At 48.8% G+C, this 13400-nt stretch overlaps 2 protein-coding genes across 2 annotated transcripts; one reads left to right on the forward strand and one right to left on the reverse strand.

Moving 5' to 3' along the window:
• LOC100832008 (cyclin-D5-3) lies at positions 1 to 3681 on the forward strand. The gene is made up of 5 exons (XM_010230706.3): positions 1 to 634; positions 766 to 852; positions 968 to 1262; positions 1389 to 1543; positions 1658 to 3681. Exons 1-5 carry the CDS (start codon positions 341 to 343, stop codon positions 1895 to 1897), a joined length of 1071 nt encoding a protein of 356 aa, XP_010229008.1. The 5' UTR covers positions 1 to 340; the 3' UTR covers positions 1898 to 3681.
• On the reverse strand, positions 3572 to 9561 carry LOC100825243 (calcium-transporting ATPase 2, plasma membrane-type). The gene is made up of 7 exons (XM_010230707.3): positions 8861 to 9561; positions 7882 to 7936; positions 5842 to 7793; positions 5602 to 5760; positions 5179 to 5350; positions 4529 to 4827; positions 3572 to 4197 (listed from the first exon to the last, which is right to left on the reverse strand). Exons 1-7 carry the CDS (start codon positions 9035 to 9037, stop codon positions 3949 to 3951), a joined length of 3063 nt encoding a protein of 1020 aa, XP_010229009.1. The 5' UTR covers positions 9038 to 9561; the 3' UTR covers positions 3572 to 3948.
• Positions 9562 to 13400: the final 3839 nt, after the last annotated feature.

Raw genomic sequence — 13400 nt, forward strand, 5'->3', positions numbered from 1 at the left:
AGCCAGCAGGCGCGCCACGGGTCGTCGCCTGCAAAACCCTGCGCCCTTCTCCACTGGCGGGCTCGCGCGCGAAGCCCTTCCTGCCCATCCCACGCGCCCACAGCTCAACTGCCCATCCATTTCTCCCTCCCTGTATCTCTCTCTCTCTCTCCAATCCGCCTCTCCAACTGCAGATTTCTCTCCCCGGCCTTTCCCTTTGCGGGCGTGGAGGGCGCGGGGAATCCTTTTCTGTTCCGCGCCCTCGTCCGTCCTCCCCTTTTTCTCCGCCTTTTCTTTCCTTTTTCGCCGCGCGCGCGCATGCACGACTGGGTTTGACGCCGCCGCCGCCGCCGCCAGGGGAATGGGGGACGCGTCCACCTCCGGCCCCGCCACGCCCACCTCCACCCTCATCTGCCTCGAGGACGGCAACGACCTCTTCGTCGACGACGACGGCGACAGCCCCGCCGCCGCCGCCGATTTACGCCTCGCCGCCGCCGGCGACGACGACGCACGTCTCCTCCTCCTCGACACGGACGACGAGTACGTCGCGCTCATGCTCTCCAAGGAGGGCGGCGGTTGCGGCGCCGGGGGCGAGGAGACGATGGACGAGTGGACCAAGGCCGCGCGCGCCGCGTGCGTCGACTGGATCGTCAAGGTTGGTTCGCGCGTTCTTTTCCCCATTCGCCTTTCCCCCCCCAAACTTGTTTCGGCAAAAAGAGAATGGGGATCTTTATTTTAATGGTTTCCTTTGGTTTTCTTCTTCTCTGCGTCGGTGATTGTTTGCAGACGAACGCGAGGTTCCTGTTCAGCGGCAACACGGCGTACGTCGCGGTGACGTACCTCGACCGGTTCCTGGCGCAGCGGCGAGTCGATGTAATGAGTCCCCAACTCTCGCTCTTCTTGTCATCTTTCTTCTGTGGTCGAGTGTTCGATGTAATGCCTCTGACTCACGCATTGCCGTTTTTGGTGTGGGGCGACGGGCTCTCAGACGGGGCAGGGGTGGGCCCTGGAGCTCCTGGCGGTGGCGTGCCTCTCGCTGGCGGCCAAGCTGGAGGAGCACCGGGCGCCGCGGCTGCCGGAGCTGGGGCTGCTGGTGGACGGCTACGACTTCGACAGCGCCTCCATCACGCGGATGGAGCTCCTCGTCCTCGCCACGCTCAACTGGCAGATGATCGCCGGCACCCCGTTCCCGTACCTCGGCTGCTTCGCCGCCAGGCTCCGCCACGACGACCGCAAGGCGATCGTCCTCGGCGCCGTCAGGTGCATCTTCGCCTCGATCAAAGGTCCGCCATTTTCTCCCCCCTCACCTGATGAATAATTTTTTTTTGATTGGATGGCTACGAATAACTATTTCTAAGGCGACTGAGAAAAGAACTCATTTTTCTCTCTCTGACGTCCATCATCGGCAGCGATGAGCTCGGTGGAGTACCAGCCGTCCACCATTGCGCTGGCATCGATCCTCGTCGCGTGCGGCGCCAACAATAAGGAGGAGGGGACGACATCTCCCGACGTAGATGAGGAGCTCAAGGCGATCTTGGGCTCATCATGGCAGCAATTACACACCGTAAGCTCTCTCTCTATTCCATTCCCGCTCTGCCACCATAACAATCCGTTTTGGAAATCTGCCGGTGGAAAGGGCAATGATGAGTTAATGCGGGCGCTGCTGTTCTTGTGGCAGGGGCATGTGTATTCCTGCTACAGAGTGATGATTCGGGAGGAGGACAGGTCCATGCAGCAATCGAGCAGGGAGGTGGCTTCCTCCGGCGTCTCCGTTGCCCACATCGGAATGAGCTCAGACAGCTCCTCCATTGCCATGGGCGCCAATAACAACAACAACAACAACAATAGTAATAGTAATGCCACGACCTCGACGGAGGCAACCCCGGACAATAAGAGGAAAAGGCTGCATTCACCTTAGCGGCACCAGGAGGGAGGAGCTGGGATGTTTGGTTGGAGTCCAGCTCGCACTCTAGCTAATTTCTTTCACCCCTTTTTTTTTTGTTTCTCAGCATTGTTTTCCCAGGGGGGTGTGGCTAAATAGGGGGGCGGATTTGATTCTACTGATTGTGCAATTATTACAGTTGATTGATAAGTCAGGATTGGAAAGATTTTGGTTTTGAGGAGATCTTTCCCAGGCTTAAAAGGCAGTGTAAAGAGGAGAGAGAGAGAGAGAGAGAGAGAGAGAGTGAGAAAGGCCAAGTACTGCTCAAAAGAAAAGAGCTCTTGCTCAAAGTGAGAGCAAAGCCTAGGTATGAGTGGGGAATTATTTTTTTCCTTGTGTGCGTGAATACTGTGCCAGCTAGCTTGGCCTATCCTCTCGTCTTTTTTGGTTAATCGACTGCCACTCCACAGTGGTAAATACTTAACCAGATCTTTCATATGATAATGGCCTGCTCCTCTCTGTTGAGTCATGCCATTTTGGCTCATTTGGCATGTTCTTCAGATGCTGAACCAAACTCTACTGCCTCTCTCTCCTCTTCTTCTCGGGCCCGTGTGCAATTGCTGCTGAGCAATGGGTAGTTGGGAGTTGTTCCTCTGTTGCTTTGTGGATGAGAGGAACCGTGCTCCGCCTCCTGCCTTCCTCATGCTGCTAGCTGCCATGCCATGTCATCAGTATTCAGATCACCAGCTCTGCTATTTGCAACAATGGCTTGCTGTATTTGTGTGTATCATGCAGTGCAGAATTTCTACTTGCACAAAGCCATACAGCGGGGGTGAAATAGGCCGTGAAGATGTACAGACTACAGGCCCCCCAGCTCACACCAGCTGTTGCCGAGCTTCTGTTTGTTTATGTGGCAGCATGTGAGGAGTGCATCTGTTCCTCGTCTCTTTTTCACTGCCTTCAAGAAGAGAGACTGTAGTGTGTTCCTGTGAAATGTTTCAAGTACAGGAGCTGCATGTGTGTCAGGATCTTGACCAAAGAAACCCCTCCTCCCATTGCATGATCAGAGATGGCTGTGGATGGACGGATGACCCTGCACTGCATTTCTTTTAGCCTTGCCCCCCTTGCAGTCAGAAGCAGTGGAGTACTAGTAGCAATGAGACATGACCTAGTTGAAAATTTCGGTGTACTGCCTTTGCTGTGCTGTCTTGGTCTGGCACCACGTAAAAAATTAGTTCTGGAATTTTATCCCAAGTGGTTGCTTGTTGCAGTGTTTCTTGTGCCGTAGAGTTGTAGGAGTAGGAGTAACAATGCTTTGCTTGACTGGTAAAAAACATCTTGTACTGGCACTGGGTGACAGTGGTGATGGAAGCAAGCTGCTTGTGTGTCAATCAGCTGTGATGTGGAGATAAGTCTGGGTGCCAAAAGAAGCTAACTGCCAAGCCTGTGCAGCCGCACACACTATTCTGTGGTGTATCTGCTGATGCTAGCATGCTAACAGATTCATGGTCGAAGTTAGTAGGTACTAGTATTTTCATGGCAACTTCCACAGAAGCACGTTTTAGAGATAATCAGGGCATTGTCACAACGGATGAAAAAAACAATTGTAGTTTCCCCCCCAAAGAGACTCATCACAACAGTTTCGTTGCGTGTAACGTGAGTTCATAGAAAAAAATTCGCCCGTTAAAAGCACAAGGATGGCGACACATAAGTCAATCCAAACAGCGTTGTCAAAGGTGTACATCAAACGGATGCCCCCAGTACATTAGGTTGGTGCAAATTTATCAGGCGAGTCATATACAGTTCCAAGTTCCACCATTCCAAGGAAAGAACGAGAGGAAACCAACAAAAATAAACAAAAGCTACAGGGGTCTACTAAACACATTTTTAAGAATTAAGCCCACAATCTTGGCTCATCCTCTAGATCAAATGCGAAAGAAAAGGGCAGAGATTCACCTAGATAAAATGCATTATAGCGGAAAGAGTAGTTTCTTATGCTCATGGCGATGCCCAAAGCTGCACCGGTATCATCAGCACGTAGTCCTACTACCTGACTTCAGTTCCTGACTGAAATTAGTTCTGGTTTACTAACTTGAACCAACCGGGATAAGCTTGACTATCGCAGCGATTGGCATGCCTATGAAGCCGATGACGATGCAGGTGAACCATTGCTTAAATGAGAGAGGGGTAGTGTTCGCAAAATCACCCAGGAACTGTACTATTATGATCTGGAATATGACAGTGCTACCTAGCACGGCGACGAACACGTTGTTGTTTAGGATGCCTTTGAATACATTTATCCTTTCCATCTCTCTTGAGCTCACCTCATTGAACACCTGCACAGCAACGAAACTCTCAGCGGACTTTCATACTATCACGGAAGAAATTACTCAAAAAAATTGGTGATGAAGTTGCCAGGCTTGTTGGCTTGTCATACTTAGCGAGGTAGTAATATTGACAGCACTGCATTCTAGTTCGGATAGTAAGGATTCTAGGAAGATTCTACATTATTTATTGAAGTATAAGAAATGCAGTACTGACCACATTTAGTATTTTTGCCAAAAGCATGGTATAGTTGCTGAGTAACTGGTAGCATTTGGCAAGAAACAGAAAACAGTCCAGAGAATGTCAGAAATAAAATAGATGTAGTAAGAACTTCCAAATTACCTGGCAGAACACAAAGCAATTGAAGATGAGTGTGTTCAACACTAGATCGGAATTGTCGCCCTTGATTCCAAACAACCACTTTCCTTCGGTCTGCAGATACCAAATTACAAGGAACTGGTAGAATGCCTGTCCCATGATGTTCCTCCACATAATGTTGCTGATGAAGTTCCCTTTCCTTCCAACAGGAGTCCTCTTCATCAGTTCATTGTTTGGAGGTTCTGTAGCCAATGCTAGTGCTCCTAGTGTGTCCATGATCATGTTGACCCAGAGCAGCTGGACAGCAGTAAGGGGAGCACTCCCTGGATTTACAAGTAGAAGTACAAAAACAATGAAATACATGTCATGAAATAAACTAGGAACTATAGATTTGCTATATTACTACAATAATTTCCAAGTGTAGCTTATTTTAAATAGTGTTACATCTCCTGAAAGAAATATTTGTATCATGACTTAACTGGCATGTAGCAGTAGTAGTTCCCTAGGGAGTTAGTTTACTATAGTAAGTAATTAGAACATATGAGCATGGAATCGACCTGTAGGTAACATCCGAAATGAACTGATTTTTTTCCGATCATTGAAGTCAAAGAATCAGCCTATCCTTTTGCAGATTAGAGCTAGCTTAAATGAACACATCAAAAATTCAGGTGTACCTGTCAAGCAAGCTGATGAGAAGTTCACAACGAGAGCAACCACGTTGACTGTCAGTTGAAACTGCACAAACTTCTGAATGTTGATGTACACTGATCGACCCCATTTAGCAACAGTGACTATAGTGGAGAAGTTGTCATCAAGAATAATGACATCGGCACTCTCTTTGGCAACCTTCAAACAGATACTAAAATGAGTCATACTGTAACTAAATAAGGACTAGAATTGAGAGGACATGTGATTAACTGTGCAAATCGTGAAGTACAAGGCCTTATAGACTATGCTCACACGTATAAGTAGTAATTAAATTGCGAGACAATCTGAGTCATAGCTAGTTATGCCTAAGAATTTTCTAGTATTTTGTTTATTCATCTGTCATGACTATTTTTCCCATGCGATGGAATAAATATTTTCCCTAAAATTACCTCAGTTCCAGCAATGCCCATCGCAAGTCCAATATCAGCCTCATGAAGTGCTGGTGCATCATTTGTCCCGTCGCCAGTCACCGCAACAACTTCACCTAACTTAGTCCGAAGATGCTTCACCAAGGTGTGCTTGTCAAGGGGTGAAGATCTCGCCATCACCTGATACATGCAATCACAGCAAATTGATAAATAAAATCTAAAAAGTCAGAAATGGCAGGGTAGTAAAAGCAGCAAATATACCTGTATCTTTGGTACAATGTCATTCAGTTCTTCTGCACTCTTAATTCTAAAATCAGGGCCTTCAATTGCAAGACCACCCTCGGTCAAAATGCCACATTCCCGGGCAATTGCCTTTGCTGTATTGATATTGTCACCTGTGACCATCCTAACAGTAATACCCGCCGACCTGCAGATGGCAACGGATTCCTTTACACCCGGACGCACTGGATCTTTAATCCCCACAATACCAATGCAGGTGTACCCATCTTCAGGAATCGGATCATTAGCTGAGAAGTCACCCTCGACTTCGATGTAGGCAAGGCACAGAGTACGAAGTGCCTCATTTGCAAAGCTATCAATAGTGGCATTCAAATGAGCAACGGTTGCACTATCAAGGGGGACAACATTTCCTTGATCATTTATGTACTTGCTGCAAGATGCCAATATGATCTCTGATGCGCCTTTGCAGTGAGCACGGAATGCACCCCCTGGCAGCTGGATGACCACTCCCATTCTCTTCTTTGCGGAGTTAAATGGCTCAACTTTGACGAGGGTGCTCGCTTTTCTCACCGCCTGGAAGTCTCCACCGAGTGACAGGCCAAGCTCTAGAATTGCTGTCTCAGTTGGTGTGCCCAGTATTTCTCGTTTGCCATCCTGGTTGATGACAACATCCCCACCGGTGTTGTTAAATATGGACTGCGACAGCATTGTCATGGCGGAATCTGGCAACTCAGAGAATAAGCTCTTGGTCTCCGAAGAATTATCCACTTCTTTAATCTTGCCACAGATGCAGGCCTTGACAACAGTCATGTGGTTTGTCGTGAGTGTGCCAGTCTTGTCGCTGCAAATAGAGGTTGCTGAGCCCATGGTCTCACAAGCTGCAAGGTGTCGGACAAGTGCCTTGTCATTCATCATCTTCTTCATGGCAAATGCAAGGCTCAAGGTCACAGCGAGCGGCAAGCCTTCGGGAACTGCTACGACAACAATAGTAACAGCAATAGCAAAGAACTCAAGCAGTTCCAATGCATCATCTCCAGTCCAACTCAAGTACGAACCATCCATGATCTTGCGGCGGAACAGACTTTCAGTTAGCACTGCAAATGTGACAACAGCAAAGACAAGGCCTATTTTGCCAATGATAGTGGCAACGCCGTTCAGCTTGACCTGCAATGGCGTCTCATCATCCCCACCTTCACTTAGGGTGGCCATCAGTTTACCCCATTGAGTCCTCATGCCGACTGTTGTGACGAGCATCTTGCAAGAACCGTCTTGAACTTTAGTACCAGACAGAAGAAATGGGTTCTCGGCATTGACAGCAACCGGTTCACTCTCCCCAGTCAGGCTTGATTCATTTATCAGCAACGAGAACCCAGATACGAACAAACCGTCAGCTGGCACTTGATCACCAATGGAAAGGTGCACAATGTCACCGACAAGAAGATCATATATCGAGAGCTTCTGCCGGTACCCACTCCGGGTGACCTGCACTGTGATCTTCTTCTTCTCCTTGTCAAGGTCCTTAAACTGCAGGGATTGCCGGTAGTCGCTTGTCGCAGTGACAAACACGACCAGAAGAATACTGGCCACAATGCCGAGGCCGTCGTGTGCGCCCTTGGGCCACCCCTCAGTGGCAATGCCGACAACAAGAGAGAAGAACGCACATGCAGCAAGGATCATGAGCGTCATGTCCTGTAGCGCTTCCCAGACGAAGACCCAGAAGCTGCGGGCCTCTGTCTCGGCAAACTTGTTGATGCCGAAGATCTCCTGCCGGGAAGCAAGCTTGCCCTTGGCCGTGCTGAGCCCATCCGACTCTGAGGTGGATATCTTAGAAATGAGGGCCTCGGTGCCACCATGTGCTTTCAGCTTCTTGAGGTCATGGCTTTCAACGACTGAGCTCAGTTCCTCGGCACAGATGCCGTAGCCTGCTGCCTTCACATCGGCAGGGACTGTGTACTCGCTCTGGGGAGCAAGACCTGTGGGATTGTATTCGTGGTAAGATTTGACATTGATAAGAAAAGGATAGTTGTCGTTGATTAATTCGGGTATGCTCTGGTATCATACCGTGGATGAACTGAAGTGCGGCCTTTGAAACAAGCACAGCAACACGAAGCTTCTCCTGAAGTAGGTATAGTGTGACATAAGTCTCAAGAATAGCAATTGTTCTCAGATTTCACAGAGCTGAAAATTGCTTCAACATGCAGTTTTAATTTCCAGAAAAAATGATAGTTGACAAGTGCGGCCTTTGAAACAAGATAGAGCTGAAAATTGCTTCAACATGTTTATTGGAGGACAAGTTTATTTAAAAAGACCACAGCTGTGGACAGACCATCAGAGAATGACAAAAATAAACGCCTAAAGATTCTTCTTGAATAAAGTACTCCATAATGATACTGCATTTTTTACAAGTGCCAGAAGTTGACGAAGGCTCTAGCCTATTAGCCTCTGCTGTGTTCCTTTGGATAATTTGCTCTGGTAAATGGAAAATAATTCAAATTCAAATACGGCAAGTTTATTTTTGGCGTAAATCACTATACATGTTAATTTTGAATCTTACATGCGTGCACTACTCACATAACATAATGTCACACCCACTCTAAACAAACGCTAACAATTATACTATTTCATATAGCGGTAAAGACATATTCACTCTAAACAGATATGTAACAATTAGATGTTTACTTTGATATCCCAGCAGTTGCTTCTATGTAATCAGATTGCAATGAAGGCCTGATATCCCGATAAGAGTTTCTACATCACAATTTGACACGCTGTATCTACTTGCTCTACGCCTCTGCCAACTACGCATGTGCAACCTGCGCTTTTTTTTTGTACGCCCGCAAAAGTTAGGGGAAAAGCTGACATTGTCAAGCACGACTACGGAACAAACGGGAGATTCAAAGGGGCAAATTCATCTCGCGCAACAACATTTTTCTCCCTTGCAGTTCTAGCCTCTTCTGTTCACCAGCCAAATTAACAATCGAGGAACAAACAACAGGTAGGAAAAAAAAATCGACGCGAAAACAGGCGATGCAGCACGTACCTGGTTGGTTCGCTTCATGGCGGCGGCCTCGGAGCGCTTGCCGAGGTTGGCCGTGAAGCGGAACCGGCGCTTGGGGTTCTTCACGACGCCTACGACCTTGCGCCATCGGCCCAGCGCCTCGTCCGACGAGTGCTTGGCCTTGACGCCCCCGAAGTTCTCGTTCAGGTAGCTCTCCATCGCTGCTGGCGCCCTTCCCCTCCCTTCTCCTCTCCTCCTGTCAAACAAGCGAGGAAACCCTCTCCACTTTCCCCCCACCAACCCTTGTCTGCCCGCCTAAATAGCACGCGCCTCCTCAGACTCACAGCGGCATTTTCCTGGAACAACCGCGTGGGGAGGAGGAAGCGAGGACGGGCGGGACCGCCGTTGACGCGTCGTCGTGGGTACGTGGGGCCGACTCCGGCGCTACTACCTCACCTCGACCGGCGATACTTTCATGGAAGAAGTATTGGACCGAATTTCATGGAAGGTGGCGAGCCTTTTAGGATGGGGATCCGGACTGGGAGGAGGAAGGCAAAGGGAAGGGAATTAAGCGGGTGGTGGCATGGCATGAGAGCTCCCTGACCTCCTCCTTCCTTTGCTCTGGGGCTCTGGGCTGGGGAAACGACCGGGAATAGAGGGGTCAAACGGGACCGAGTCCTTGGGAGAACATTGCCCAGGATAGAGTATTTTACGGGTTCGTAAAACTGGATTATATCATGGGATGAACCGATGCAGATCTGTCCGGAGCATGATTTGTTGCGGGAAAGTCATGCTGTGTTCGGCGAGCGATTTTGTGCCATGGATGCAACGGGATTCCCAGTCCTGCTTCTAGGTTACTGGACAGGGGACACAGCCACACAGGACACTTGCCAGTTCAAAATTTGACACAGGATCCAAAAATTGGCTTAGTAGAAACCAAACATTTTGCAGGAGCCCGTTTGTATCCTTTCAAGAAACATCAAACTATATAAAATTTCAAAAAGTTATATAAATCGTTGATGTATCAAATGTTTTTTTTACCAGGTGATGTATCAGATGTTTGTAACATAAGAACGTCTAACTAGCATGTCTAGGATGACTCTGTGGTTTAAATAATTCATCCGTCCAACAAAAAATGTCTCAACTTTGACTAAATTTGAATGCATCTATACGCTAAGTCATATCTAGATGCATCCAAATTTTGACAAGAACTTGAGACATCTTTTATTGAACGGAGGAGTAGCAGACTTCAGTCTCATGGGGGTGCCAGCGCTGTAATGGTCACAATGGCTATGCAAATATTGATATTATGGGTTTAAAAACTAGCTTACGTATCTGCGGCCACTATATTATGCGATATAGTTTGGATCATATTTTTCGCTCATGATCTCACTTAAGTCAGATTCGAGGCACGTCCCGACAACTGGGATTAATATGTCAGACCTCTTCGGTTGCTAAAATTATGGTTCAAGGTGAAATTTTCAGTTCAATTTGTGATCCAAACTGTCAAAAGAAAAAAGTCTAAAAGTGTCAGAACATACATGGTCTAACTTGAATAAAGTCGTCTTTGATCCCTTCCTGCAATCTCTCTGCGCATTCTCGTCCTGCCTATCCGATTCTCATTATAAATGGTCTCTGAAGGCTTGACTGTGAGGCCTTGATTCTACATCGACCAACGATCAGGACCACAACACTGTAAATCTGCAATCCAGACAAGTGGAGGATTCCTACAGGGACTTCCGAATCTAATTGTACAAATCCTAACGTCTTAATCCAAAAACATACTACCGCAGAAATCAAATCCTATTAAATTCTCAAAATATTCCATTTCATCACCCTCGTCCTTTCAAAATTAAAATTCTGTCCGTGCTAAGAAGTCATGTTATTGTGCACCCAAGTCAAATAAAACGACGTTAGCTCGCAGTGTGGTCCGGAGAGGCTACATAACACATCCCGAGACGCAGCGTGTTGAAATCGACGTGCAGGCAGCTTAGCATGCTGCCGTTAATGATTTGGCAAGAGAGAGTTGCTGAAAAGTGGCCTGCATTATCGGGAGCCAAGAGACAACAATCGGTCCGGTCTTTGCTCACGGCTTCACAAAAAAAAAAAAAAGTCGATCCGGTCTTTCCTCACCGGCAGTAATCTATTCTATTGGCGGGCAAGAAGACATTTTGTCAGGTCAAGATGCGCCGCGTTTTCTGTCTGGTTCGCGGGTCCGGAGGGGTGATGGCGAACGTGCACCGCGTCTTCTCCGCGGGGAGCGGGAAAGCGTCACGACGTGACCCACAAAATCCGCGGGGACGCGCCGTCCACACGTCGGGGCTCATCATCATTTTTTTTCCCCCTTTTGTAGACGGCACTGCCCTGCAGAATTTTGGGCCGTGGAAGGTTTGCCTGGCTGTGCATCTCATGCCGTCGCCCTTGCGCGGCCCACGCAGTAGGGTGGGCCTGGGGGGTTCTTTTTCACAAGACTCGCCCGCGCAACACCCACCGTGGTCACCTCCGTTGGGCCAGGCGGCCTGCGACAATCAACAGGGCTCGCACCATTCTGGGCTGCGCTGTTCCGGTTTTCCTCCAACCAAGCGCACGCCAAGCTACTGGGCTGGAGTAGAACTGAAGAAGAACACGCTTCGTTTAATTGCAAGACATGCGCTGATTATAGATTCAGTTATCAGGGTCGCACTATGTGTCGTCTACGTCTGTACCCATGAACGGGAAATACACGTACGAGTAGCTTAATTAGACGGATAAAATCTTTCCAAAAGATACAAACCCCGAGTAGCTTAGTTAACTATAGCTAGTACTACTTGAATGACACGCCGAGAGGCGAACCGCGGGAGCGACGCTGGCAACGCTATCGTCCTTGCTAGAAACAACAGTATCCCCCGCAACAAATGCAGCTCTCACGCTAAATAATGTTTCACTGTAGCCAATTAACCCGACCTCGCCTGCACGCTGACACACCGGTACTGTGAGCCGTACTCCCACGTCCTCCACCAGCGTTTGCGGCACGGGGAGGCAAGCAAGTGGGCAGCATCCATCCCCATCCCCATCCCTGATCCCATGTCCTGTTTCCCAGTTTACGCGGCAACTCGTCCCGTGTCCAGAACTCCAGATGGGTCGGGGTAGTAGTACAGCAGTAGGTCAGGCTGCCCCATTACGCGCTGCTGCCTGCGCCCCTGGAGCGAAAAAGAAAAAAAAAGCCCCGCCCGCCGGGGTCGGGTCGGTCATCCGCAGTGTACCGTCTGGAATTTTGGACCCTGCGTCTCTGGCACGAGGATAAGGCTGGCCACCACACGGGTGCGACGCGACCCACGCCGGATTCGACTTGCCTTCTTGCTCCCGCAGTCAGTCGGCAGACCTCTCACCCCGCTACGCCCTCCCTTTCTCGTCTGTCTTTCCAACCCCGTGTTCCACTTCCACAGAAGAAAAAACGAGTGTTTTGCCGGACGATTCGTTCGGTATCCCTGCACGACTTGGATTTTGTCTCTTAGCAGAAACTCGCAAAGCGTTCTCGCGTAAGCAAAGAAGGCCGGCTGCCGAATAGGAGTGTGTATCAGAAATTCAGAATAGGCAAAACCGCAAGAAAAAGAGCCAATGCCGAAAGCCGGACGACGACGACGACGACGAAGACCAACTAAAATACGGTTCACCTTTGATTGGTCGATGCCCACCCATCCAACGGGAGGGAGTTAGATATTGGCGATTGGTTGTGGTTGAGCTTAAGCTAACAACAGCGCACCTACCAATTAGTACCAAACCAAAAGCTAAGCATCACGCTGATCGGCACATTAGCTCCAGCGGCCCTGCCCCACACACACCCACACCACATACATCCACGGCTAAGCTAAGCATCCCAGCTTTCCGGCCCTTAAAAAAGAAAGACATATATACCTCGTCTATAAACAAGGTTATCTTGAGACTATAAAACACTAGCGCGTGCAACTTGATCTAGAAAACGATAGTAGTAGATAATTAGATGATCGTGTATTGTACTACCAGTGGCCGCCGGGGAACACCAGGACCAGTTCGTGGTACGCCGTCTAACCTCTCTACGATTGGCTCAGCTAAGCAAGGTACGGTTTGAATGGCAAGGTCAACTGCATCATCTCCGCTTCATGAATCATGACGATAAGATGGGCCATGCAACGACGTGGACAACCAACTGCCATGGGTTATATACTCATCCGCCAGGAGTACATATAGCACTTTCATTCGCCGGGACTTATCCAAACGCGCGCGACTATATACTCTGCACATAATTAATTGACGGCTCCGGCAATGAATTAAACGTGAGGGCATAATTTCCCAAACTAAAAACGAACAGAAAGAGGGAAGATCAGGTAGCGGTAGAAACAAAATTACCACTGCGGCCTGATGTTACAGCAACCAGCTAGCTTGGCAGGACAAGGAGAGGAAGGAGACAAACTGGTGCACAGTCTCGAACTCTCGGTGGCCCTTTGGTCATGCCACGTGGCACCCAGCAGGTCCACCACCATCCATCCATTCAGGATCCTCCGTCGTTAAGTGCAGGCGTGCAGGTGCGGAGCATTTGGGCGTTGCAGTAAAAGAAAACACGAGG

This window comes from Brachypodium distachyon, chromosome 1 (genome assembly GCF_000005505.3).
Source record: "Brachypodium distachyon strain Bd21 chromosome 1, Brachypodium_distachyon_v3.0, whole genome shotgun sequence".
Classification (NCBI taxonomy): Eukaryota; Viridiplantae; Streptophyta; class Magnoliopsida; order Poales; family Poaceae; genus Brachypodium; species Brachypodium distachyon.